This window comes from Podarcis muralis, chromosome 9, assembly GCF_964188315.1.
Source record: "Podarcis muralis chromosome 9, rPodMur119.hap1.1, whole genome shotgun sequence".
NCBI classification, from domain to species: Eukaryota; Metazoa; Chordata; class Lepidosauria; order Squamata; family Lacertidae; genus Podarcis; species Podarcis muralis.
In genome coordinates, this window is record NC_135663.1 from 26,243,429 (window position 1) to 26,270,399 (window position 26,971).

At 39.9% G+C, this 26,971-nt stretch overlaps 1 protein-coding gene across 10 annotated transcripts in view; it reads left to right on the forward strand.

Moving 5' to 3' along the window:
• ANK2 (ankyrin 2) overlaps positions 1–26,971 on the forward strand; it is a 321,790-nt gene that overhangs the window by 102,213 nt on the left and 192,606 nt on the right. For 6 of the 10 annotated variants that reach the window (XM_077933959.1, XM_077933981.1, XM_077933979.1 and 3 more), the window contains exon 1: positions 8,568–8,751. The exons of 2 other annotated variants lie outside the window; for them this stretch is intronic. In XM_077933959.1, coding sequence (XP_077790085.1) covers positions 8,668–8,751 — 84 coding nt within the window. In that variant the 5' untranslated portion in view covers positions 8,568–8,667. Of the gene's footprint in view, positions 1–8,560; positions 8,752–26,971 lie in introns of those variants that run through there. 2 more of the 10 variants (XM_077933939.1, XM_077933946.1) reach the window with 2 other exon arrangements.

The following is a 26,971-nucleotide window of genomic DNA, read 5'->3' on the forward strand; positions in this document are numbered from 1 at the left end:
TATATGCTGCTTAGTATTTTAAGTCATAGACCTAGTTGCACATGCTTCTTACTGTTGAAAACATGTTTTGAGATTTCACCTGTCATGATATTTAGCAAAGAGATATAAGTCATTTCACTCTTAAAATGAAAAAGAAGCCAAAGGAAAAATAAAGATATCAATAGTACTTTCAGGAATATTTTTTCTAGTCAGAAAGTATCCTACACCAGGTGTCTGGTTACTATAGCAATTATCACATGACATGTGATCAATATGGTAATTATAGGGTGCCAAAGACTCCATTCACTTGTATTTCTGAAAAGATGGGGGTAAGTTTGATGCCTGGGGGCGGGGGAAGAAGTGATGTTGTATAATACCAGACAAATTGAAGTACGGCTGCTAATATGAGTATATCTAAATGCATGATATCTAAATGCATGTTTGAGACAAGTGATGCTCCCATATCATATGGCAGAAAAGGATACTCTGAGTTTATAGGTTTTATTTTAACACTGTAGACCTTGCATGGAATTTGCCTTTCATATATCTTCATTCCAGCACATTTGTTATTCCTGTCTGCATTTGATTGTCAGCTGGACAGTGTAGAATTTTTCATAGTGCGTATATGTACATTTTTACTCCATGACAGCCTTGATACACTGAGTAATATACATAAAGTGTAACCTGTAACGGAATATTGCAGCATACACTTCCATTCAGAGTTCTGGCTTGTGAGCCATGTTCTCCTCTCAGATACTCTAAGCTGTAAGTGCTTAAATTTAGTCATAACTTGTTTCCTCTCTCTGCCCACCATTTAATTTTCTTTTCCTGTGGATGCTCGACATTCACTGGCACAATTCTTATGCAACGGTAGTCTCTTAGGAAAAAATGAAAAATATATATACAGCAGTTCTGTTTGTGGTGCTGTCCAGTGTCTTGGTGCTGATATGTAAATAAGGGAAACTGAAAATATGCTACGGTTTTTTGTAAGATTGCTTATAGTACTAAATAGAATCAAATAATATATAAATAAACTTTTAAAGAATGGGTATTGTTTTATTGCACCCGTGTTGAAGCTATGCTGAATAGGATAGATCCAAGGAAAATTATTTGTGCCAGCCTTTTTAGATGCTAATTATTATTATTTTAATTGAATGTGATGTGTGTTTTTAAATGAGTATGAAAACATTATCTAGCAAAACTTCCCTCTACTCTTCTCTGTTCCCTGCTCCCCCATCTTGAGGCATTCCTACAGAGATGTACATATTTTTCAGTTGGTGGAATATGCTTAAGTGGAGGGTTATGTGAAATCTTAAACTTATATGTGCCTTGAAATTCCAGTTAGAATTTGGCTTAGTGTTTGATTTATGTTCATTTCAGAGCATATATGATGTGCTTTTGTTCCATTTGAATTGCTAGTAATGGATGTAAATTAGCAATATGTACTGAATTAAAATGTAATCTCATTATAATAAACAGTTTATGAATCATCAAGCCAGTAACCAAATATCGCCACACTGGAAGGGAGGTCCAGCTTGAGGCTTTGGAGGTCTGAGTATGTGACATATGGTACAACTAAGGATTAAGGTGATTTTGTAGCTCTAGTGAAATAATTGAGTATTTAGTGCTTGTTATCTCAAGGCCTGCTGCCTTGCTCCTACATTGTCAACTGAGACCTCAATTGGACAAAATTCTTGGAGAACGTTGCTGTTGTTTTTATTTACATACTGTTTAATATCAAAATAGACTTCCAAGCAATTTACAACATATAAAAGCCAGTTACACAAAGATTAAATATAAATATCCACAATTAAACTGCACAATAAAATCATTCAAAATACAGCAATTGAAACAGGGTATTTAGACAGAAAGATCAAGGGAAAGCCTTTGTGAACAGATGCATCTTCAAAAGCCGGCAGAATGCCAATACAGATGGGGCCTCTCATACATCATATATCAGTAGGGAGTGCATTCTGTAGCATTATAGCATTCTGTAGACAGAAGGCCTATCTCGTCCAGCATCTTATTTCCTATAGTGACCAATCAGAAGCTGGACATGAGCATGAGCATATTAACTCATTCCTGTTCTTGTGCTTCAGAGACTGGTTTCATAGATATGCTGCCTCTGATTTGAATGTATTGTATAAACACCCTGACTAATAGCCATTATCACATTGACCACTTTGGGAAATACTGTGCTCGGATAGTTAGGACTTTGGTCAAACTTACTATGTTTAGTTGCTGATCCAAGATGTGTGGAATACTCTCCCCAGGGAGATTCGCCTGGTGCCTTCATTATACACCTCTAGGCACCGGGCAAAAACATCCCTCTTTAACCAGGCCTTTTGCTGATTTACATCCAATGCCCTTTTAAAATGTGTTGGGGGGGGGGTTATTGGGTTATTTTTGTCTTTATTTTTATTGTGTATTTCGTGTTTTTATGATGTGCTTTTATCCTGTGAACCTCCTCGAGACCTGCAGGTATAGGGGGTATACAAATTTAACAACAGTAATAATAATAATAATAATAATAATAATAATAATAATAATAATAATAATAATATCACAAAGAACATAATTGCTGGTGTCTTCCATCACCCAGTATGGAGTTTAAATTCAGAAACATTGTCAGAAAAGGTGAGTGATTGATATTTCTTCACACAAACAGAATTAATGCATGGACTTCACTGCCAATGGCTACTAACTTAGATGACTTTAAAAACATTAATGGAGTCTGTCTTTCCCTACTAGTCATGATAGCCATATAGAAGGTCCCTGTTGAAGGACAGTTGCTGAGGAGTAACAGTGGAGATAGATGATTGTCAGTATGCCCAGGTTTTGGAATTCCTGAAAGCATATTGTTGACTACAGTGGTACCTCGGGTTACAGACGCTTCAGGTTACAGACGCTTCAGGTTACAGACTCCGCTAAGCCAGAAATAGTACCTTGGGTTAAGAACTTTGCTCCAGGATGAGAACAGAAATCGCGTGGTGGCAGCGCGGCGGCAGCGGGAGGCCCCTTTAGCTAAAGTGGTATGGAAGTATGTAGCCTTTGGCTGGGGTCCACACGCTTCCTCTGCGCGCTCCTCTCAGGACTCCTGTCAGCTACCTGTAGCAGAGTTTACGCAGCGTAGAAACTGTTGCTGTGTGTGTGTGTGTGTGTAATAAATCAGATTGCACGCAAGCGTTCTTGCTTATCTCTTTCCAGTCTTTAATCGTGTAGAAAAACAAATCATAAATTCAGCCCGGCGAAAGAGCACTCATTTTGCCTCCTCACGCCAGCAGAACGGAACAACACTGAGACACAGAAACACTCCCCTCTGTGTACTAAGCCACGCCTCAGAATGTGAGACGTCACTCAGAACTTCTTAACCCTGTAAGTTCTGATTCTCTCCACAAGTGGTACCTCAGGTTAAGAACAGTTTCAGGTTAAGAACGGATCTCCAGAACGAATTAAGTTCTTAACCTGAGGTACCACTGTATATTGTTTCTTTTTTATTATTATTTTTTACCACTGTATATTGTTGACTACTATGAAAAGCACAGGACTCCTCCTTACATTATAAGGGAATCCAGCTGGTTTTAAAAGACTAGGTAGCAATATCTGACTTTTGATTCACTGTTCCTCAAGCTTTCTTTTCGCACAGCTTCTACTGTAAAGGAACTTCAACAAGAGCAGTGTGTAGTGTACTGTGCATTAGTTTTTATTCCTGCCTACCTATCTGTGTCTCAATTACTGACTCTTCCTGTAATGTACTTGTTGAAAGCATGGGCATTGCTCCTGGGATTCTTACATAATAGCTTATAGAAGTACTGATTTCCTAGATCCTTACAGTCTCACTTTGGGCTTCTCCCCTTTGGGAGCAAAATAATCTAAATCACCATTTTCTTGAAGATGCAATTAAAAACAAGTGCCTTATCCTGCTTACTCTCCTCCCAGCCTGATTATTTGATTAATTTGCTGATAAAATGAAGTTGGTCTCTGGCATTCCATGATTTGCACTATTCAATTGTTGTTTTCTTATCAGTCCTGGGCAGCTGCAGCCTCAGGGTTTGGTTCAAAGCAACCAGCAGAACTCTCTTAGTAAGAGAAGTTCATGGAAGTCCCAGGTGACCATAATTCTAGACAATTCATTAGCTGGAAAAGAATTAGTTAATATGATGAGAATTCTTTCCAATATCCAGTGCAAAGTGATTAACAAAATTGTAGCTATGTGAATTTTGGGGATGTGAAATTTACATTTATTCACAAGAGTCTGCTCTTTTCATGATAGCATCTATCACAGCAGCAGTCTGACACCTAAAAGAACAGAACACAAAACTATTGTAGTCTGGGTTCAATGGAGCAGTGACCAGAAGTCTGATATTTTCATAATGTTCCTTCTAAAGTTTAAGAAATGACATTTCAATAAAATATGAAATAAGCCAAATTTGCATAAAGCCTCACTTGGTAGATGAAATAGCCATGCAATATTTTCCATGTGGTTGTGTGCCTATTTAATTACAAAGTCAGAATCAGTGGATAGTTCATATTGATGACGAAGGGAATCGATTTAACCTAAAGGCAGGCCAGGCAGGCTAGTTGAAAAATACATTATTCAAGCATAAACTGATTAATAGGCATATAAATAGTTCATTTGTGTAACACATCTCTACCAACACCATCTGTATTGCTTCAAATAATTGTATTGATAAGTAAGAAATATTGTTATTTTGGAGAAAAGATTCAACACTAATGGTGCAATCCTGTATATGTCTACTTGGAAAGTAAACCCCACTGGGTGCAATGAGGCTTACTCCCAGGTAAGGGAGTTTATGATTTCAGCCTCAATGAGAGATGGAAATCATTTTACTATTGGACCAGATGTGCCTTTCATTAAGGTGTCACATTTGCTGATTTAATTTGTTTAATTTAATTGTTCTGGATGGTAAGTTCCTCGGGTTTGTCTTTGGTTTATGTGATATATAAACATCATCTTAATCCTGTGCTGGATTGTGATTCACAAGCATAGATGAAAATAGAGATAAGTGTGTCCTTGAAGCAAAATCAATAAAACAGTTGCTTCTGCATTTGACTGTGTGTGCAGCATCCTATCATGGCAGCTGTTTTTCATCTGATCTACTTCAATCCTGTAGTGTGGAGCTTTAATGAACAACGTTTGAATAAAAATATAGATTCCTGAAAATTTTAATTCACCTCAAGTGAATTGCCACCGACTAGACCAAATTCATGGAGGAGAAAGCTATCAATAATGGCTATTAGCTATGATGGCTCTTTCCTACCCCCCAAAGTTGGAGGCACTGTGCCTCTAGTCTAAATATCATTTTCTGGGAATTACAAGAGGGAAAAATGCTGTGGCACTCAAGTCCTGCTTGCATGTTTCCCATAGGCATCTGGTTGGGCAACTAGGATGGGCCTTTGACCTGATCCAGCACAGCTGTTCTTATGTTCTAAGTCTTTAATAAAAGTTCCAAGTCTTGAAGCAAAGTCAAACAATTTGGAGAACAGCAGGGCTTTTTCCCCCCAGGGGAACTCAGTTCTGGGACCTTTCAGGTGGGTGCAATTGCCATTAAAAGAGAACAAGGGAGGCATTCATAGTGAGTTCTGACCAGTGCTTTTTTTCTTTTAAAAAAATGTTTAAGGGTACTCTCATTTTCCTACTCATATTGAAATACTGCCCCTTAATGATGTCAAACCTAGATTCACAAAATATTTAGGGGTATGCGTACCCCTGTGTCCCCCTAGAAAAAAGCACTGGTTCTGACACCTCTTTTTCTAGAATAAAAGCACTGGGAAACTGTGTGTGTGTGTGTGTGAGAGAGAGAGAGAGAGAGAGAGAGAGAGAGAGAGAGAGAATGAGGGAGGGAGAGAAAGAAATGGAAATATTTACATGCACAAAAAGAAGAAGAAAAATCAAATGAATTAAAAATCAAGTGATGAAAATTAACTGCGACAAGAGCTTTTGCTCTGTTTCACTTGATGAAAATGCATTGATCTCCCATTCTGTAGTTGTGCTGTGTCCTGACATATTACTAGAAGATGATAGGAGTCTGATGAGTAAAAGCAATGGAGAATTGTGCCATTAGCAAGTTAACAGCTTGATCTCCATACCCTGTGGTTTCCAAGGGCCTCCCATGCATGAAGTGTGACAGCTTGTACAGCAATTTGCCAGGAAATGCTTTGCACTCAGAGACATGGACAGCGGTCCACAAACTGAAATCGGCAAATTAATTGTAGTAATATTCTTTTAAAATTCCTTTTGCCTTAACAAACACTGGGACCCCCAAATCTTTCCCACTTGGGGCCTCAGAGCCATCTGCTGACTGTTATAATCTCAGGCAGACTGGCAGCTGAAGACAAATGAGAGATAATTGAGTCATACATCATCTTTGCAGTTTTATTTTAGGTTACCTGAGCTGAATAAGGCTGCAGAGTTGACCATTCTTGTAGTCCCATAGGTGTAGCTCAGCCATTAAATGTCTGGTTTTCTATTTTCCTCGACTTTGCTGCTTTATGGTATCATAGAAATAAAGCTGTTGATGAAGATTAATGCATTGGATTTTGTAAAACAAGAAACAGCAGTTAAGGCTAATTAGTGTGATGTACTTCAGTGAGTTTCCATATGTACAAATATTACTCTGTACATTTAATGTTTGTCAGAATATGATTTTTAGACTTTAGTCCTTTTATTGTCAAGGAATATGCTTGGTTTTTCCAAAGGCGATATTGTCAACCACACACGACAAAAACAAATATTCTGAACAGTGTGCATTGGGGTCCGTAACAGTTTCAGTTTCAGTTAGTTTTTGCTTTCAAAGATACATATTTGCCAATCATTGCTCTGGAATACTTTCTGTAGAAATCACATTAATCACATGATGGTTATGGATACCATGAAGTAGACAGAACCTTCTGAATTACATTCTTTATTTGGTTTTTGTCCACCCAATTGTCTCTAAATAATTATATTCTAGAATAGGAGTGGTTAGTCTGCAATCACAGTCTGATTTCATGTGAGTGATGGGGGGAGAGAACTAAGGTGTGACTTTACTCCATACCTACCTAGTACATGTCTGTGGCCCCTGACAGGTTACCCCTAAGGAAACGCAGTGCCCTCTGTACCTTGTAGTTTTTCGAGAAATACTTTTCTTGGGTGTGCTGTTTCTCAAACCAGCTTCTATGCAATTTGAAAATGCAAGGCATGGTTCCATTGTGGTGTAAACACTTCGGGAAGCTTTTGCGCATGTGCTGCTGATGGTGCATGCATAAATGAAAGTGTCAGTCACTCAGAGTTTAACATGGGAAAATAAATCATTGTGTGAAGACATCCCCACATCTGCTCAAGTGGGAAAAGCAGTGGAAGAAAGTGACTTGTAAATGCTGTGTGTGTTTGTGTGTTAGAGACAGAGAGAGAGATGACTTCACATCATTGGACATCTACACAGATGGAACTCTTGGTCAACTGGGTTTCCCAACTGGCTTCACCACTGAAATCAATGGGAAAGTTATTGCAAATATGGGAGCACAATCTGCACCTCAGAATTCCCTTGTATAGAAGACGCTCCTGTATCAAGCTGTGCAAATACATGGAGCTTAGATCTGTAGGTTCTAATGGTACGTACCTTTCTTGAAGGAAAGGCCTTCCAACAGAAGGGGACTTTTCAGTCTTGGTTTTTCTATATGCATTGGGTCAGATTGCAGCATTTAGGGAATCACTCATCTTGTTTTGTTTATCGTGCGCAGTGCATGCTTTAATTAAACTTTCCAATGAAAACAATAAACTAGTAATAATCAGAGAAAAATGGAAGGTCTGTTTTCCATAGTCATTTGTTTTCCTTTGAGGAAGGGAAGCTTATAATTGTGAAATGTCTGCTTTCTAAAGGACTTGGAAGCCCAAAGCAAAATAATTATCCACATTTTGTACTAATTTTAGTAAAATCTGTATTTCACAGTGACACTGGGGGAAATTGCCTAAGATTTTGACCAGTCAGTAAATGGGAGGAAGACAAAGCAAATCCTTGTGTATTATATCTTTCAGGAATTACAGAAGTTGGTACAGTGACCTAATTAACATTTCACAGATTTGTAAGAAGGCACTCCTGAGCAGCTAATACAGATAGGGGTGTGTGCGTGTGTGTGTGTGTTAGCAGATATATATCTGAGCGTCTATAATAATAGTAATAACAATAACAATAATTAATAAAAAATAAATTTCCCACCCATCCTTCACTCTCGGGTCTCAGGGCAAGCTACATCAATACAAAAATGCAAGAATAACATCAGTTAAAACAATCTACAGTCAAAAGTATAGGGTGGATCCTAAAAAACGTGTCTGTGTGTGTGTGTGTGTTTTTATACTAACTAGGTCATTGTACTTGTTTCCTAAATTCTATTCCAGATTCTGTGCATTCTGCTTAAGGGTTTTTCTACAGTTAAAGAGCCAAGATTCTGTGATAATTGGTTAAATCAGATTTAACAATGCAGTCAGATAAACAGTTGTGGTAGCTGCTGCCATAGCAACATCATCGCGCTCACCCTCTCTGTGCCTGCGTCTTCTTTCCTCCGTCCTACCCTCCCCCTTCCTGCTCACACACCCCTCCTCCTCTCCAGCAAGTGACACATTTGCTAATGCTCTGTGTGTTTGAGAGGGTTTAATGGCAACGCTCTTTGCATTGAAGACTATTCAAAATGATGAATGAGGAAGCAGCTCAGAAGAGTGATGGTGGAGAGAAGTATAATGGAAGTAATCAGAGGAAGAAAAGACCCAAGAAGGTAATGTAAACGGACACAGCAATATGTGTATATGTGTTGTGTGTGTGGAGCAGTAAGACAGTAGGAGTCCTCTGAAGTCTTAAGAACGAAGGTGTATGGATCACCCTTTCTGTGTTTACGCTGTGGAAGACCACATTGCCTGTTACTGTTTGCTTGATATTCTGAAAACATTAAGAAGTAGTAGTGTCTTAGTCACTAAGGCATTGTAGTATGTAGAAGCTACATGTCTAGGGTGTGAAGGTTGTAGTAGGAATGTGTTATCCACTGCTGATACCTAGGTAATTTGGCGATAAGGAAATGCTTTGGTTTTTCTTTTTTGGAGTGTCTTGAAATGGTAGACAAACCTAATGTTAATCTGAATGGACAGTGACTGAAGGGCTCTTTTAAAAAGCACACAGCTGGCTGTTTTGTTGAATTACTATTGACTTCGTTATGCCTTGCTGTATTGGTTTCATTGCATGCTATTCCCTCTTTAAAAAAGGATTAAACTGTTAGATTGTGGCAAGATGAATAGTGTAGGTGGACATGGCACTGGCTTTATTTCTTGTGGATGTGTGAATTGGGATTTATATCCTTTAACTACCTTTAGCTGAGATTTCTCTTTTCATTCAAATGAAAGGTGTGAAACTACAAAAACCAACAACCACAACCCTGAGTTTCCTTTTCCCAGATGCCTGTAGCAACCAGATACTTGCAATACCCTGCTGCTAATGTGAAAGCGATGGAGGGCAACATAAAATACACAGCCACACCCAGCTTTTTGGCCAGGCTTTCTAAAGGTTTTCTGAGCTGCAACCCTATGCATTTTTACTCAGAAGTAAGTCCCACTTTTCCAAGGAAAGAATGCATAGGATTTGAACCCCCAGGTCTTAAAATTAATCTTCCCACTTGGAAGTAGTTTCCTCAAAACAAATTATTTTGAAACCAGTTTCGTTTAAAAAATGGGAGCCAACATGCACGTGCAACCCCCCCCCCCTATTGAAAAATTACTTCTATGGAAATATTATCATGCTGTCTGTTGTTCTCTTTCTCTCACTTTTTAATACCTTACTACAAGAGTAGCTCCTGTGAAAAATATCTTAGTCCTTAGGTATCCTTGGGGATACAGCAATGAAAGAGCTGCTATGCTTTGTAAGAAGCTGTGTAGCCCAAGGGGGAAAATGCAGCAAATGTTCAGCGATGCATCTTGCAGTCATCTGTTGTAAACTTGAGTAGAATTTACATGATGCTGTAATATAGCTTTCCAAAAGATAAGCCTCTGTATTTTTAGAAACTTGATAATATGTGTTCCATACAACAGAGATGAAAGAAAGCAGACCTGCCAAAGCTATTTGAAGTATGGAGAATTATCTTTCTTTGGTAGTGTGTATATGTTTTAATAAATTTAGGCTGCAATCCTGCACCCAGTGAGTAAAATCCATTGAACTTAATAGGAATTAATTCTGAAGAAATGTATAGGATTGTTCTGTGAGGATATGTCCTGATCCAGCTGATGGAAAAATTTTGATAAAAAGTTAAAACATGGTGACTCCACTTTTCTGTGGATTGCCTTAGTGTGTAATGTTTGATTTAGGTTGGGTTTCATACCTAGGCAAACGGGAAGAGCCATTTACCTCTGTTTGTCCCAAATTAAAGGGCCATATATGTATAATGCATATAAATCTCTCCTTGCAAAAAAATGATCCAGTCTGTCTGGAAACCCAATTTCCTACTCTTCTTAAGTCTCCTTCAGACCCCAAAATCTGAAAGACCACCTCCTTCCCTACAGACCCTCTTGGGAGTTAAGATTGACAGAGGGAGCCCTCTTAGTATTTCAATCTTCCTCCAAAGTTTGGAGGGGCTGGTGGCTTATGAGAGGGTGCCAGCTCCTAGGGACCATGCCCTTTTGGACCCCTCCTGTACTTTCAGGCTGGGGGCCAGCACCCCCTCCTCCATGTTCAGAAGGCACAGAAGTGAGTCAAAGAGCTGACTGTGGCTTGGCTCCAGTGTCTGGCTCCTTCCCCTCCACAGGTCAAAGCAGCCTCCTGCTGGTGGTGGCACCAAGAGGAGATGGAGGAGGAGCCACTGGCCATTGAAGCCACATGGCTGACATGTTCAACTCTGCCCTAGGCTCCTCCCGACATCCTGATGTTGTGTGCAAGATGCCAGGACATCACACATGTGTCATTGCCACCTGCCTTCGACCTCCCAAACTGGCACATCTGGGACAGAGGGCATTGTCTTTGGCAGCTCCTAAGCTATAGAATTCCGTTCTCACAGAGGCATGTCTGACACTTCCATTGTATAGAGTCTGCCATATGCTGAAGATGCCCTTTGACACCCGAGATACATAGGGTGATCCACAACTTTTACTCAGAATGTGTCTACTCTGAGTAAAACATAATTGCATACCGCCTATGTATTTTTAGGACCCGCTCTATTCTTCAGAATGTAAATTGTTTGTACTGATTTTAATCTTGTGTTTTTATATTGTCGTAACTCACCCTGGGCATTTATGGCTAAGAAAGCCAAATAAGAATGATGATAGCCAAGTAGAAAAAGTCTTCTGGGACTCACCTTTAGCCTGTCACCATCCACCTAGTGCTGGCTTTCCTGTATGCTGATGGGATTTCTGTAGCAGGGTGCCTTTTCTACTCATGGAGGAGGCTCCCCATATGATTAGGAACCAGAGAAGGTCATGAGTAGGGCAGATTCTTGTGGAAGTGCTGCTTTGCATGCAGAGGGTCTCAGGTTCAACTCCCAATCTCTGGGAGTGTCTCTTGCCTAAAATCCCAGAGACCTTTTGCCAGTAAGGGCAGACACTGTTGAGCTAGATGGACCAGATAGTCCTAGTATAAGGCAGGATTCCACATTCCTATAACACAGGTTTTAAGGACAGCTGCAATTAGATTAGGGTGGTCCTTAAACAGACAAGGTAGTGTTAAAGAACTGTAATGATTAAGTGATCTTTTCATTTTCATTATTAATTCTAAGCTTACAACTTCATTGTTGACATATATGGATCTATTTCTCAGTTTAAACTCAACTTAACTTGCCTGCTCTAATATATTCCATTCTTTTGTCATCAAAATGAATTCCCAGAGGAGTAATTAAAGTTGTATCCAAATACGCTGACAAAACAACTCCTTTCTTTCGTATCAGATCTCTTAAAATTACCATTAACAGTAGCCCCAGCATAAGTTTGATAGAAAGGACCTTGAGCCTGGAGGTGACGCTTCTCTCAAGAATGCAAAGAACACAAAATGAAGGAAACTTTGGCAATAAATTTCTAGCTACGTTGATGTCTTCGTAGGCATAGCAATAAAAATGCCTGCCATCTTGATCTAAAAACATATAATCAGAAGGAATTGCCAATGGAACCAGTTCCCTGGGTTTGAGCGGCTTTTCATAGGAACCTATGAAGCTGCCTTAAATCATATCAGCCCATGTCTCACCCACCAGCCAACCCATCAAAAGGAAAAAGGCACCCATACCAGCCACCGCCATGCTCACAGATCAAAATTCTACGCACTTTTCAGAACAGATTGGGGGGCTGGGGTTCCTGTCCTGGCACCCAGTGCAGGCATGTTTAAGGGGAATGTTCAATGTGGAAGAGACTGAGTCAGGAACTGAGGAGGAAGAACAAATATTCCCTTATGCGCTGTGGAGTTTTGAGGGGACACTTACCTGTGACCTTTAGTGGGCACCATAGGAGGCACTGATGGATGCAGCAGGAACCTCTGGGTGTTGCATTGATATATTTTATGTAGAACTTTTATGCTTTTGCAAAGAAACAATATACATTGTAAAGGAAAATGTGTGCTCAAATCCTTGGCTGCAAGCTGAAACACTGAGTACATCTGTGCCAAGAAAATAACTCTTCTTTCTATTAAAGTGTTTGGAAATTCCATAGTTTCCTTAATGTCTGGAAAATATTAATAGAGTTTCCAGGAACGCATCTACACAACATTCTCTTTTCCTAGTATTATTAAAGAACCATAAAATATTTATTGTATAATGAACAAATGGAGTAGCTACATTTTGTAAAAAAAAAACAAAAACCAAATCCAATGTTGCAGTTCTATTTCCTATGATAAAAATAAGTTACGCAGACTCCTTTCCTGGGATTAGACCTACTTATCACACTATCCCTAGAGGCTAACATGTGCTGTTGCTACATTAACCACAAAATGGTATTCCGTAATCCAAGTGTTTATATGGGAATAATATTGGCCTACTCTTAATTCTTTTTTTAAAAAATTATCAAGTCAAGTTTGCATTGTATTAATATGCCTAAGGATGTGGGCTCTCCCAAAAAATAATTTGGGCTGGATAATAACTTAATTGTTTGTCATTATCTTGGCCACCCCCCCTTCCACTCCCCTGTCACTTGTTAGGGTTGGGTCCCAAAATTTGAATGCTTTGTTTTGTAGGCTAAATTAAAGTATTAATGTTTCTAGGAACGGTTTGTGTGGTTGTTGTTGTTTTTTTTAAAAAAAAAACCCACACTGGTGTATTATTATTATTTTTTTAAAAAATTGCTTTTGCACCATTTTAACAAGTTTCCTTGAATCAGTATTTTGCCAATTGACCGGTTTGCTTATAAAGTGGGTACTAAACTTCCACTCTTGGTCTACCTTCTGAATTGAGTAGCATTGTTATGTTACTTTTGGTTTTAATTGCCCTCTGGACAGCTTCCCTCAAATATTCTTTTCCACAACACTAGGTTTCTTCAAATCAGGCAGTAGCTGTTAACACTATGCTTTGCTTGACTAGCTTTCTGGACCTCATTTACTTCACCAGACAACCCCGTCTCCAAGGGTTAGTTCAAGGGGGGTGGCCAATGTATGCCATTTCCACCAATCTAAACACAATGCAATCTTTAAGCGGGACCTTATCCTCCTGGGTGAAGGAGAAGCAGTAGAATAATAAAGAGAAGCATATGAAAGGGCTTGCTATAAATCTGAATAAGCAAATACAATGAAATAGAATCACAAGCCTGGCATTATTAAATCTTCATTCTGCAAGAGTTATGCAAAGGAGGAAAATGAAGGAAAGTACAACAGCATTTCATTAGGGGTTCAGGTTTAAGTACCCAAACATTTAAAGGACACTTAAGCCAAATTGGGCACTGGCTTTTGCCTGGCCTTCCATCTTATGATGTTTCTGGGTTCAGGGTGGTATAGCATACAACAGGGCATTGGGAGATTGAGGGGTTTGTTTTTCTCCATCTTTAAGCCATAGGAAAGAGAATAGGCAGAGGTCAGGAGAGATGAGAACATCGGCTGGGGAAAGGAGGTCCATGACCCCATAGTCTAAATAGGTGAACCACACATTTTCAAGGGATTCCTAGTACAGTATGCAAGTTCTTGGGCATTGGGAGGTCCACACTTGCTAAGTGAGATTAGTTACAAAATGATACTGTTTGCAAAGGGTACAAAGGCAAAAAGTTTGAGTGTTACAGCCCCTTATTGTTGTATTTTGATAACATAGTGTGAAGAACTCAGTCCTGCCTTCAACTCATGGCGTTGATCAGCTTTTAAATTTTATTTCCTGGTGCTCAGCAGTGGAGGGCCAGGCGGTTGCTATTTTTAATTTCCAACAATGCCTCACAGCAATGTGTTATCTGAGGCATTGTGAGCAACTGAAATGACGGTCACCCAGTGATCACTAGAGGAACAGTGCCACTGAGCAAGCCCACCAGGAGAGAATTAACATAGGATGTGACCCACCAATGGCCTTTGAGTTGGCTGGCCCTGACTGAACACTTTAAAACCTGATAGGCTGGTACAATAAACTTAGCCACCTTCATGTTTCTCTTTCAGATAGGTTGATCTACAGTGCAGCTAGTAATTACTGGTTTTTTAAAAGTTACACCTGGGCCTTTGAAGAACTAGGGTCTCTCAGGTCCTAAAGTCTTGCCAATGTGCTCACAGTGCACTAGTTGTATAATTTCAGGAAAGGCATGAAATAGCTCAATTGGGCCATTCAGATGGGTCAATATATTCGGTCAGTATATTGTACAGTATTACAATGTGTACAGGGGTACCTCGGGTTACATATGCTTCAGGTTTCAGGCGCTTCAGGTTACAGAGTCCGCTAACCCAGAAATAGTACCTCGGGTTAAGAACTTTGCTTCAGGATGAGAACAGAAATTGCCTGGTGGCAGTAGGAGGCCCCATTAGCTAAAGTGGTGCTTCAGGTTAAGAACAGTTTCAGGTTAAGAACGGACCTCCAGAACGAATTAAGTACTTAACCCGAAGTATCACTGTACTACCAAAACAGGTTTGATACTTTGGTGCTTTTAGTTTCCCCTTTTGCTACAACCAAAATCCCATCCCTTTGATATTACGTTGCATGTGGTCCTGCAGATATAAGAATGCCTATTGTACCTAAAAATGCCACAGCAGTGCATATATGCTATTGTGCATTACAGAAATACATTTCCACAAGGCAGAGGTATCCCAGAGTTTTGTTACCTATATACTGGCTAAAATAGTTATTATAGTTATTATAATGGTTAATATACCTACTGGGGTAAACAGCCATGGTGCAATAAAATATTTATTAATGCCACAATCTAAAATAGTTACATTGGAGGTGCTACAAGATGTCACTTTCTTTGTACATAACATATTGTTCCACCTGCTGGTTCTAGCCAGCCAGATTGGTCCAGGGTGCATCATGTGTATGAAAGGAGAGAAAACTATCTCCTCAGATCATCTGCTTTGTGCATCTGAGAGGAGTATTTTGTTTAAGTGAAAATAGAACAGTGACCAAATGTTGAGAATAATTACTTTAGGCTTCAGTGAATTTTATCTAATTCTCCTAAAGTACTTTGCAATTAGCCAGCCTCCAAACCCTCAGATGTTTGTGCGTTGCTCAGTTTGTGAGCAATTGTGACATATTTAAGCAAGAGATTGAACCATGTGATTGTCTCAATGCCTGCATTTTAAGCAGCATCTTGGTTTTGGAATGTCATTGTTTGCCTCTCCTCGGTATAGGATCATTGTGTTTGGAAAACATAGGACTGAAAACGTAGTTGTAACGGGGAGCAGACGCTGTTGGTCAAGCTGCTTGCCATTGGTTTTTGCACTGCAATAGTTCAGACGTGACTGAGAAATGGCTGTAATAATTAAAGATGGTTATCTTGGAGCCATATGCCATTGAGTATAAGAAAGAACTCATGGAAAACTGATGTGATCCCTGAAAGCTAATATGAAGCCTATCTTAATAAGGGAGGGGCTAGAAATGCAGGGTGATAATCCCCAGAGAGAGAGAGAGAGAGAGAGAGAGAGAGAAGGTAATCTTGGTATTATCTCAAGAGAGAAAGATGGAGGGAAAGGCAAACTTGGCATTTTGATTTCCATACCTGGAAATACATTACAATAAACAATTAAGCAGCTAATTTGTGAAAAAGAGAGGAAATGATGAATATAACGATGAATATTACAAGAATCTGGCAATTATTATACACACCCCAATTGTTTATTCAGCTCAGCTACTACAATGTACTCTTTGTAGGGCTGTCCTCAAAGATTACTCAGACTCTATAACAGCAGTAAAAATACCTTTAATCTAGCAGACATTTGACTCCGGTTTGTTTTATTTAGCCTGTGCTATTTTAGACATTTTCTGCTCCTGCTATTTAATGTTATTTGTATTCATTTTAAGCTAAAATGTAAGTTAAAATAATAATTATAATTAAGTAGTATTATTTATTGAGCCTGTTTTCTTTTTGGAGAACTGATGGAACAATGAGAATTAAGAGCAGAAAAGACACAGGGGCATGTAGAATCTTTCAAGGTTAATGTGCTTTTGCTGATGAGTGAAAAGAATGATTGCATCGTCATGAAATTTTGTGTGTATGTGTGTATGGACAGAATAGATATAAGAAAAAAATAAAATTGAGAGGGATTGCAGACACTCTAGGGGAGATAATTTACTGCTTGAACAGGTGTTGAGATGCTTTAGGGACAAGGTGTCTTCTTCGTGGTATGGGCTTAGCCTGGAGGACTCAACTCTACAATTTTAAGAGTCCTCATTTTTCAAGCTCAATATGCTGAGAAGCTGGGGGCAGGGTGATTAATTAAAGAGATACTGCAGAGTCTGAGAATCTGTGGCCAGTAGCAGAAGAAGGTGAGGTCAGAATAGCAGATGCTCCTTATGGACTGAATTGTATAGAGTAGGGGCTGATATGTATAGATATGCTGGACTTTTAGAATTTTAACTCATTCCATTTTGATGATTTTTAACATAAAGGAGAGGTTTACATGGTGCTAATGGCCACATCATTAGTAGGGAAGAGTGTAATGCCAGCTTACATTTACTCCCCCCCCCCCATCTGTTCCTACTGCTCTGTCAGTGTCTGTGAACTTCATTTCCCCGTCATGATAAGGACAACAGGAACTATCCTTTTCTGTGCATTTCCACGTGTTAAGCCAGCTTTGTAGGTGTCTCATTGTATGTTCAGATTGCTACTGTTGTGTCCTGAAAACCCATGGACTGAACCAGGGTGTGTCCAATCACAAGCTGGAAGCTTTGACAAAACTCACCATGTGGGCACAAATCAATTGGAAAGTCAGCGTCTGTGACTTCAACACAAGCAAAAGGATCTTCTTGCGATGTGCTTTGTATAAATTTGAGTAAGCCTTGTTAATTTAACATAATGCCTGGTCCTGTCTTTAGTAAAGGCTTATGAAACATGGTAATCATATCTATGGATAGCATGGCAGCAGCTTAAAAGTCAAATTGCATCTGAACTATGTGCACTTCATGGGAATTTGAGCTGGTGAGGATGAATCAATGGATCAGGGTTTAGCACAGCCCGAAAGACAATATACAGTAATGACACAGAAAAACCAAAAACAGCACAAAATAATATTGGATATAGTATACATCACTTTTATGACTGGTAATTGCTGAAGTACAGACAACTACTGTAGCCACACACAAAGTACAGTGGTACCTTGGGTTACAGACACTTCAGGTTACAGACGCTTCAGGTTACAGACTCCGCTAACCCAGAAATAGTACCTCGGGTTAAGAACTTTGCTTCAGGATGAGAGCAGAAATCGCGCAATGGTGGCGCGCGTTGACAGCGGGAGGCCCCATTAGCTAAAGTGGTACCTCAGGTTAAGAACAGTTTCAGGTTAAGAACGGACCTCTGGAACGAATTAAGTTCGTAACCTGAGGTACCACTGTATTTTAATATTCTCTTGAAATAAGGATGCAAAAGATCATGCAGTTTATTAATAAACACTATTTAGCTGAGCTAGGCTCCATTATTTTTTGCCTGGGTTCTTGAGCTCTAGTGGTTTTTGGGACATACCTAATCTTGACTGGATCATGTGTGTTATTCCTTCTGCATTTCATTTAGCTTTTAAAATTTTCAAATCACCCCAAACCCCTGGTGAGCAGCACTGGACTTCATGAAGGCCCTTGCTGTATCTGGAGCCCCTGTCAGTGCCATGAATCAGAGTAGAAAAGTTAGGTGGCAAGAGAATTCTGTTTTCTTGCTATGCCTGCTCCAGCTCAAACTCAGAACCTGCTAGTAGCTGGACTGGCTGAGGGGAACCAGCCCAAGTCTGCTGCTTCTCTAGTCCTCATATGCTCTGTTTTGGGAGTATACTACTGTGGCTACTGTAAGTGGGAATACCAACAGCTGAAGTTTCTGCCCCACTCCAGTTCAGGCAGGTGCAGTTTGGAGTGGTATAGTTGCAGAGCCCCATGGAGCTGTGTAGGACACCTCTTTTCATATCTCTCCTCTTCAGCCCAGGCTAAGGGGCTTGGATTGCCCTGTTAGTCATTGTGTAAGGTAGTCTTCTGCAGCCTTCCTTTATTTCCTGTAGTAATTCTAGGAAAGTGTTTTTTTATTATTTAGAAGTTGGTGTATCCCTGTGTTTGAATCCTATAAGACTGATTAGGGAAGTTAATTCATGCTGTGCTTATAGTATTCAAAAGTCTGTCTTTAAAACCACTGAAGAAATGTCCACATTATGGCAACATTTTATATATTATAACACGCTAAAATGAGATTTATGAGTGATTAGAAATCAAAGCATTGGAATAATGTCCATAGTCTTCAGTACAGCGTTGATTCTTAGTCCTACTCATTAAATTTGAAACATTGAAGAAATACGTTTTGTGAGTTGGCATTTCCATTAAGTTTAGAACAGTTTACTCCAGTTGATGGCACTGTGGTGACTGCCGCCTTCCCAAGTTGAGCGAGAACACAAGCAAAGATAAGAAACACATTCTGTTCCTAGTCTAAATGTCAGTGCTTCATCAGAGATATAATGCTCCACTTAGAGAACACAGACCTCCTATTCAGCATCATGAATGCAAGAGCAGCAGGATGCCTTATGGGAAATGCAGTGTCCACTCCTTCAGTATAGGGCTGGACCGCACTTGGAACTGCCATAGGAAATTTGAGGGCAGTGCAGGAATTGTGGAAGCAAGCACTTCCCATGTGGAAAAGGTCAACAGATAGCACTGATGTAATTTTTTTTGGCTATAGTCAGTGTTGGACAGGTTCCTTCTTTAGAAAGAATAAGTTGTGTGTTTAGAATAATTCACAGTGACAGACCCAGGCCCAGTGGCAAGGAGGAGCTGCTTCTTGCTAATGTCTCAATTCTAGTCTAAAAGCCATGGAGCAAAGTGGCCACTTTCACATTTGGGTGAAACGTGAGGAGTTGTGCTATGGATGAGATGTGTTTGCATTGCAAGCTGTTCCTGGGCTATAATATATAAACTGCAAACTCCTATGGAGATATTTTTTTTTCATTTTACCAGAGAAACGGGTCAGCAAGTGGCACTATATCCAAATGAAGTCATGTACAGGGACCTGATAAGACCCTGAACAAACAATGTAGATAACCACATATGCATACTATTTATGTATGATTGTTGGATATGAACTGCTGTTCTGAACATCTTTGGTCACTTTTGGAATAGGCCTGGAACTTACTGCAATGCGCTAGGTTTTGGTCTCATTCCATGAATTCTCTCCCAGTCAGCATCTGTTCAGATTTTGTGCCAGTTGTGGAATTCCCCTACAAACTCCGTTCACTTGATTCACTAAACTAAAATACAACATTTAGTATTTGAGAGGGTAAATGATTCTTCAGAAGTAACAACAACAACAATGGCATACCTTTGTCTTTATGAATTCATATAATGTACTATTATGAGCTGTTTACATTTCAGTCGTATGTTGCAATGTAGCTTGTATTTTGAGTTCACAAAGATATTCAAATGTTACACTGTGTGACAAAAAACACAAAAATATTGCGACATGAAAAAAGTATAGTGTGTCTTATACAGAATAGATTGCTGAACTTGGAAATTACTTTTAATTTTATCTATCTCCCACCAATATTGTGCTACAGAAATCATTTTTAAAGTAAACAAGGCAAAAAAAAAATTATCCAAGTGAATAGGAGTGTTTATTAAATTATGAACACACCTAAAATTTAACGGATGTTTCACGTCTTATGTTTCTGGAGCATCCCTTACTAATTTCCTGCAGTAATCCACAAGCATGATGGGACTGACTTGAGCTCGACTGTCCCACTCACAAATAAAACAGCAGTATTACCTGTATATCAGTTGTAAACCAATGAGAAGTGCAATTACTTTCAGTTCACCACAAATGTGCAAAGCATAGTTGTTATACTGAATGTGTTCTAGAAGAAGCCGCATGTTGTCATATCAATTCCTTCATATGGATGGCATAAACTAGTGGAACAGAAGGCTATTTGTTGCCAATGTGGTTCAACATGGCTTTCAAACTGAGTTTGGAGGAACAAATGCCAATTATTCGTGATATGTTGTTGTCCAAATGCTTCTGTTAGGTTGTTTAGATTGTTGCAAAAGGTCACCTTCCTGAGAAAAACATTCTGTAAAATTCTCCTATTATTTTTAATTTAAAAAAATATTCCTGCCACTTAGCAGGAGATTCCATCCTTGTAATCGGGAGGGAAATATTTCAAAAGGAAATATTTCAATTACTTGATACGGCAACACAACACACATGCTAGGTACTAGGGCACTGAACAAAACCTAATGGATAACTAATCATGCAGCATCTGAATACTTTACCATATGTAGGTCTCACAACATCAATATAAGCAAGTATATATATGCTTCTGCTAGTTACACACAAGTGTTAGCAACAGTGCCTTACAGAGCAGTGTTGCTGCATAGAACTCTGAACTGACTCAGAAGAAGCAATGAGAATTTCAGTTTGAGCAGAAGCAATTAAGAGCTAACTGCCTCATTTAAATGTTCATTCTGAGCAAACCCTGTGGCACAATTAAGTATCAAAGTGTTAAGGGCAGAATTCTTGCATCTTGCACATGTCTTGAAGGTGAAGGTAGTGAATAATTTATGCTGAATACCATTAAGTCAAGTTCTTCTGGGAAGGCTTGATTCTTCGCATTGATTTCTTTAGGAGACTAGGTTACTTCACTTTCAGCAGCTCTGGCAACTGAATGATAGAATTGTAGCATTGGAATGGACCCTGACAGCCATCCATTCCAGACTCTCCTTCAGTGCAAGAACCTCAGCTAAAGCATACATGATGGAGGGCTGTCCAATCCCTGTTTAAAAACCTCCATGGAAGGAGAGTCTACCACCTCCAGAGGGAGACTGGTCCACTGTCAAACAGCTCTTACTGTCAGAAAAAGTTCTTCTTTAGTTGGAAACTTCTTTCTTGTTAACTTGAATCTATCAGAATAAAAATTAGTTCCTGCCATGGACCAAGTCCACTTAACATTGTATGGAGATCACAGCTATAGGTTTATTGTAACCCATAATGCTCTTTCTTTCTCTCTCTCTCTCTCTCTCTCTCTCTCTCTCTCTCTCTCTCTTTCTTTCTTTCTTTCTTTCTTTCTTTCTAAATGTGCTCATGTGATAAAGAAACATGTATCCATGGATTGCTGCAATCTCTGAAGTAGCCCCAACAATCCAATTCCTTTCTAGATCAGTAAGGTAAAGGTAAAGGGACCCCTGACCATTAGGTCTATATCAGTACTGGTCATCAAAAGGCAGATCTAACTGAAAGGTCTATACTGTACAGAAGTTTAGAAAAGATTAGAAAAAAAAGTTGCTATCTTTCAAGGCCAAATAGTTGGCAAGGAATGCAGAAGTATTCATGCAGTAGCATCAGGTTGTGTAGGCTAATTTACCAGGGACTGTAATCCTAAACATGCTCATTTAGAAGAATATTCCATCAAAATAAACAGGTTTTACCACCAAGCAAATATATTCCACCTAGAGATATCATTAATTTTAAATACTGAGGCCCTTCATTGAATGTTACTGGCTTTGGATCTCATTCAAATCAGTCTGTGATTTTGTTGTTTTCATCCACATGCCAAACAATGCTAATTGGCTTTTGACATTTACGATTTCTTTAAAAAACCCACATTTTTGCCTCATGTGTACAGTTACCGAAAATGTAAACAAATGAGAATATAAGGCTTTTGGTAGAAAAACATATTCACATTTTAAATGCATAAAAACTGTGCCTAAATTGTAATGCACTAGACTTTAAATTTGTACTTACCATCAGAGTTCTTTTTTATGCTCAGCATATCTTAATTGAAGTGTGAAAATTTAGATCTGGGGATTCACGGACATAAGGCAACACCATTAGCTGCTAGAAGCTTTTGATATAGGATCATTTATCATAACAGGCTCTCTTTCAAAAAGCAGACAAAGAAATAGTGCAGGGCCACTATTAAGAAATGCATTTCCTTCCCCCCATCTCTAGCGCTACTGCGAAAGAAGCCCATATTTTATTGAACATAATTATGTTGTTTGCGGGCCAGAAATGATTGGAAGGCATCATATTTAATCTGTCTTTAATGGAAGCAAAGAGACCATCTAGACACTATGATACAGACAACATTCCCAATCAGCCAAACAGCCAATCTGGCTTTCCCCAAAGACAGAACTGCTCAACTGCCCCTCTCCACTTTAATGAAATTAAGAGCAAGGAAGGCGAATCTTTCAGCGGAGAAGCTATGGGACAAGAACACATTCTTCCTTCTCTCTGCCACTTCTCCTCCTCAATGCTGCTTTCCCCAGACAGTTTCCAGTTCTAATTGTCCTTAGGAGACAGAATAGCTTTGGATAGCAGGAATTAAATACAGTGGTACCTTATGTTACATACTGTCCCTCTTACAAATGCTTTGGGTTATGCACTCCGCTAACCCGGAAGTAGATGCCCCTTGTTGCGAACTTTGCCCCGGGATGCGAGCGGAAGTCGCACTCCGGTGGCGCGGCAGCAGCAGGAGGCCCCATTAGCGAAAATGCACCTCATGTTATGAGCAGTTTCCGGTTAGGAAAGGCCCTCCAGAACGGATTAAGTACGTAACATGAGGTACCACTGTAGAAGAATTGATTAGGAAATATTCTGAAGGTCTACAGTCATCACATAACAAATAATCTGTCTGGATTTTATACAGACCTGTATTTAACCATTCTTGTTGGCAGATAACTCTAATCTGTGTATACCTGCAAGTGTAGGACAGGATTATGTAGAAACAAAACTTTTCTGTAAGTAAAAGGCAAAGCCAACATCTCTGAATGATGCTTGGTATTTTCAGGGAGGGGCAGAGAGAAACAAGAGTGGTTTCTCTCCACACAGATGGAGCACGGAGAATCCCAGAAGGTTAACTAAGCTGGGAAGATCCCTGCCCACTTCTGGGAAGCAGATCTATTTGCATTCTGAGTGTTCTGTAAATGTGTGACAAAATGGTTTGTGTAATTGTTTTGATTTTCATATAGCTTACTTATGTCACTAAGATATTCAGGTGTGTAACAACACTAGAACAACATTCGAAGCAAACTAGACTTCCGGGTTGGCGCCATCGCCTAATGGCGGATTCCCTCCGAGCTCCGGAGGGAATCTGCTCAGCAGGGGTCGGGTCCTGCCACGCCGGCGACGCGGGGACCCTCAAAAACCACGGGTGCGAAAGCCCGTGGACCTGGTGACGCGGCGGGCACCGTTTGCGCCCTCCCCGACCCGCGAAGGAGCCTTTTTAAAGGCCACGGAGCGGGGGACGGGGAGCGGCGCGGTGCTGTGAGTCTTCTGCTTCCCCTGCCGAGCGAAGCCGCATGCCATTCGATGGAGAGTGCTGACTTCTTCTTCTGAAAATTTGGACTAAAAATAACAACCCGTGAGTAATTCGGAAATCGGACTTAAAAGGGAAACTTTTCTTTTCTTGGATTCGGTACGAGCGGGGGAGGTGCAAAGAGGAAGTCCGTCTCCCCCCATTGTAAACAATTTAAAGCAAGGATTTGACAACTAAGGTCGAGAGGAGAGCCTTTTCTTTATTGGATAAAAGTTATTAATTTCACGATTGGAAATTACAAGTAATTTTGCTGGAGGATAAGAGTGGATTGCGAGAGTTAAAGTGCAACCCCCCGGGAACCGGGAGTGATCCGTGAGAGAACCTGGTGAAGAGATACAGAGATTTTGACAGCTGTCAAAGTAGCTGTCAAAGTTGGAAAATAAAAAGAGAACTTTGTTACTGTGACTTTGCTGGTTAGATTTGTTACAATTTGGATATAAATTGTTGAAAATAAGGAATAACAAGTTAGTTTGACTTTTGGGTTGGATCTGGAAGGAAACTAAGTAACCATAATCCCTCTAGAGGGGGTTTTGGGACACTACAAGAATGGCTGTAAGTGGAAAAATACTTATGGAATTGAACAGGACTTTTTATCTCCTGGGAAAGCTGCAAGAACAAAGCATTATTTTGTCTACAGAGGCTTCTACACTGAAGGAGACAATAGACATATCTATTGAGAATGGAAGGGACTTGACGCAAGTTTTTGTTCCTGAACGAAAAGCCTCTGTGGGGGAATTAGAAGTTTTTGCAGCTGAACAGGAAAAGAAACCTGAGAAAAGTGATGAAAGAGAACAAGGGATTTATGATGATCTGGAAGGGAATGAAGGAGGAGTCACATCGTCACAGAAGACCAAGGAAGGCCAAAGGCCTGTCAGGAAGGACATAAAGGAAAACAAGAATTGGATCAAGATGGAAGTTGGAGTATTTGGGACATTCAGACTTAAAAGGATTAAGAAACAAGATCTGAGTTCCATTCTTAAATATAGAGGTCTGGATGGAAGAAAAATGGACATTCTTGAGACAGAGCTTTTCCAAGATTGGGTGTCTGATATAAGAGACTACCAAAAAAACCGGCAAAGAGGAGCTGAGAGAGAGTTAAGGGCCTCGGATGTGGGGTCTCCAGGCTGATAGCAGATAGACTGATGGACATTGGGGATCGAAACCGGGAAAGGGGGGAGGGAGCTTTGGAATCCAAAGGTCGTACAACTATATTTTGAATTTTTCTTTTCTTTATTTTGTTTTGTTGTGAGTACTAAAAAGGGAAATTCGTGGAAGGGAACTGGGGTCGGCCTTAGAAAAAAGATTTTAATGTTTAAAGACTGTGGAATATAAAGGGAAAGTGGTTATATAAGATGAACTAAAGTGAATAATGGGCTAAATATAATAAGGTCAAAACCTGGGATAAGAACTTGTTGAACTAAACAAATGGAAATGGAATACAAGAAGGGGAGGGGTGGGGAAGTCTTGGAAAGATGTTATTGAAAGCAAGGTTGTAAATGTAAATGTTTTCTTTTTTCTTTTTCTTTTCTTTTTCTTTTTTTGGATTTTTTGGAAACTTTAATAAATATGATATTAAAAAAAAAAATCATTCGAAGCAAACTACACATCCATCAAATATAATAATTCAGGCCATTAGACACAGCACCACAAAGAAGAAAGTTAGGGTTAATCCACATTTTGGGTAATAGTGCTGGTGAGACAACCACCCCATCTAAAGGACTGTTAATTATATAAATTTTGTGGGTTTCCTGTCCCACTGCTGGTGTTAATTAACACTGCAAATCTAGGACGCCTGTGTTATCATCAGCTACTGCTGCTGTGATTGATTGGCCAATATGCTTATTTTGCATCCTTTAATTGAATCATTTCTGGTTGTAATTTTTGCATTCCATTGCTGCTAGACACTGCTGTTTCCAACACGCACACACACCATTCCCCCCTCTATATGTATATATAAACCTAACATATAAAACTGATGGTAACTCTTCACCCAGTTGATGAAATAGATGCTTGTGCACCAATTTGTTAGTCTTTAAGGTGGCAAAGGACTCTTTTTCAGTGGAGGCTGGTCTCTAAATGCAAGTGAGGCACTGCCCCACCAACATCAGTCTGTCTCCAGCCTGCCCCCAGCTGTCTACCTTCTTATAGGCAACCAGTCTAAGGTGTGACAGGGCTGTCAGCTTCCTCCTCCTTGGTCCCAATGTTGCTCTTGTAGAACTCAGCAGAGAGGAGGATGCGGGCAAAACTAAAGCTAGTTGGCTCTAGAGCTGGGCAATATATTGATATATCGTCCATATTGCGATATTGGTTTTTAAAAAATTGACCTGGCAATATATCGTGAATCATGGTGTGGGTGTAGGTGCTATGCAAAAATCACAATTTGGTGAAAACCATGACGTCAGACAATGCCTCTCCATATGTCCACCCTTATTTCAGACACCAATGATATATTGGTATACTGCAATGTTTAACTGGTGATACATCACAATGCTGAAAACCAGATATCGCCCAGCCCTAGTTGGCTCTGCCTGCCTGCCATTGATTCTGTCTTCACCTGCTGTTGGCCTTCCTGCCAATAGCACCCGACGCCACTGCTCTCCATTGGTTTTGCTGCAACAAACTGACATGGCTACCCCCATTTGAATTTTATTTGTATGTGTTAGTTACAGTTTTGTGGTGACTGAATCTCCTTGGCTGATTTGAGGAGATGAGCCTATATTCTTAAGTCCGTACTGGACAGGGAACAATTAGAGCATTTTGTTCAGTTTCCATTATGCGCTTCCAACACTGCTATCAATCATGCTTCCCTACTGCAAGTGTGGCGCTTCCTGAGAGCGCGCAGAACAGCAGGCGGTGGCAGTCTGGATTTTGACAGCCAGGCCCCTCAGGATTAATGATTGGCGCCTCCGCCAGCTGACAATGGCATCCCCTTTACCTTTTGTTTTCTCCATGACACAGCTTCCCCTCCCTCATTGTGACACAAGCCTAGCATGCTGTGACATTTTTCCAGCATTGTAGGTTTAGTGATCCCTGCATGTTTGTGCTAAGGGTACGAAAGTATGCACTCCCCCCGCACACTCATTAATTGTGTAATTAGA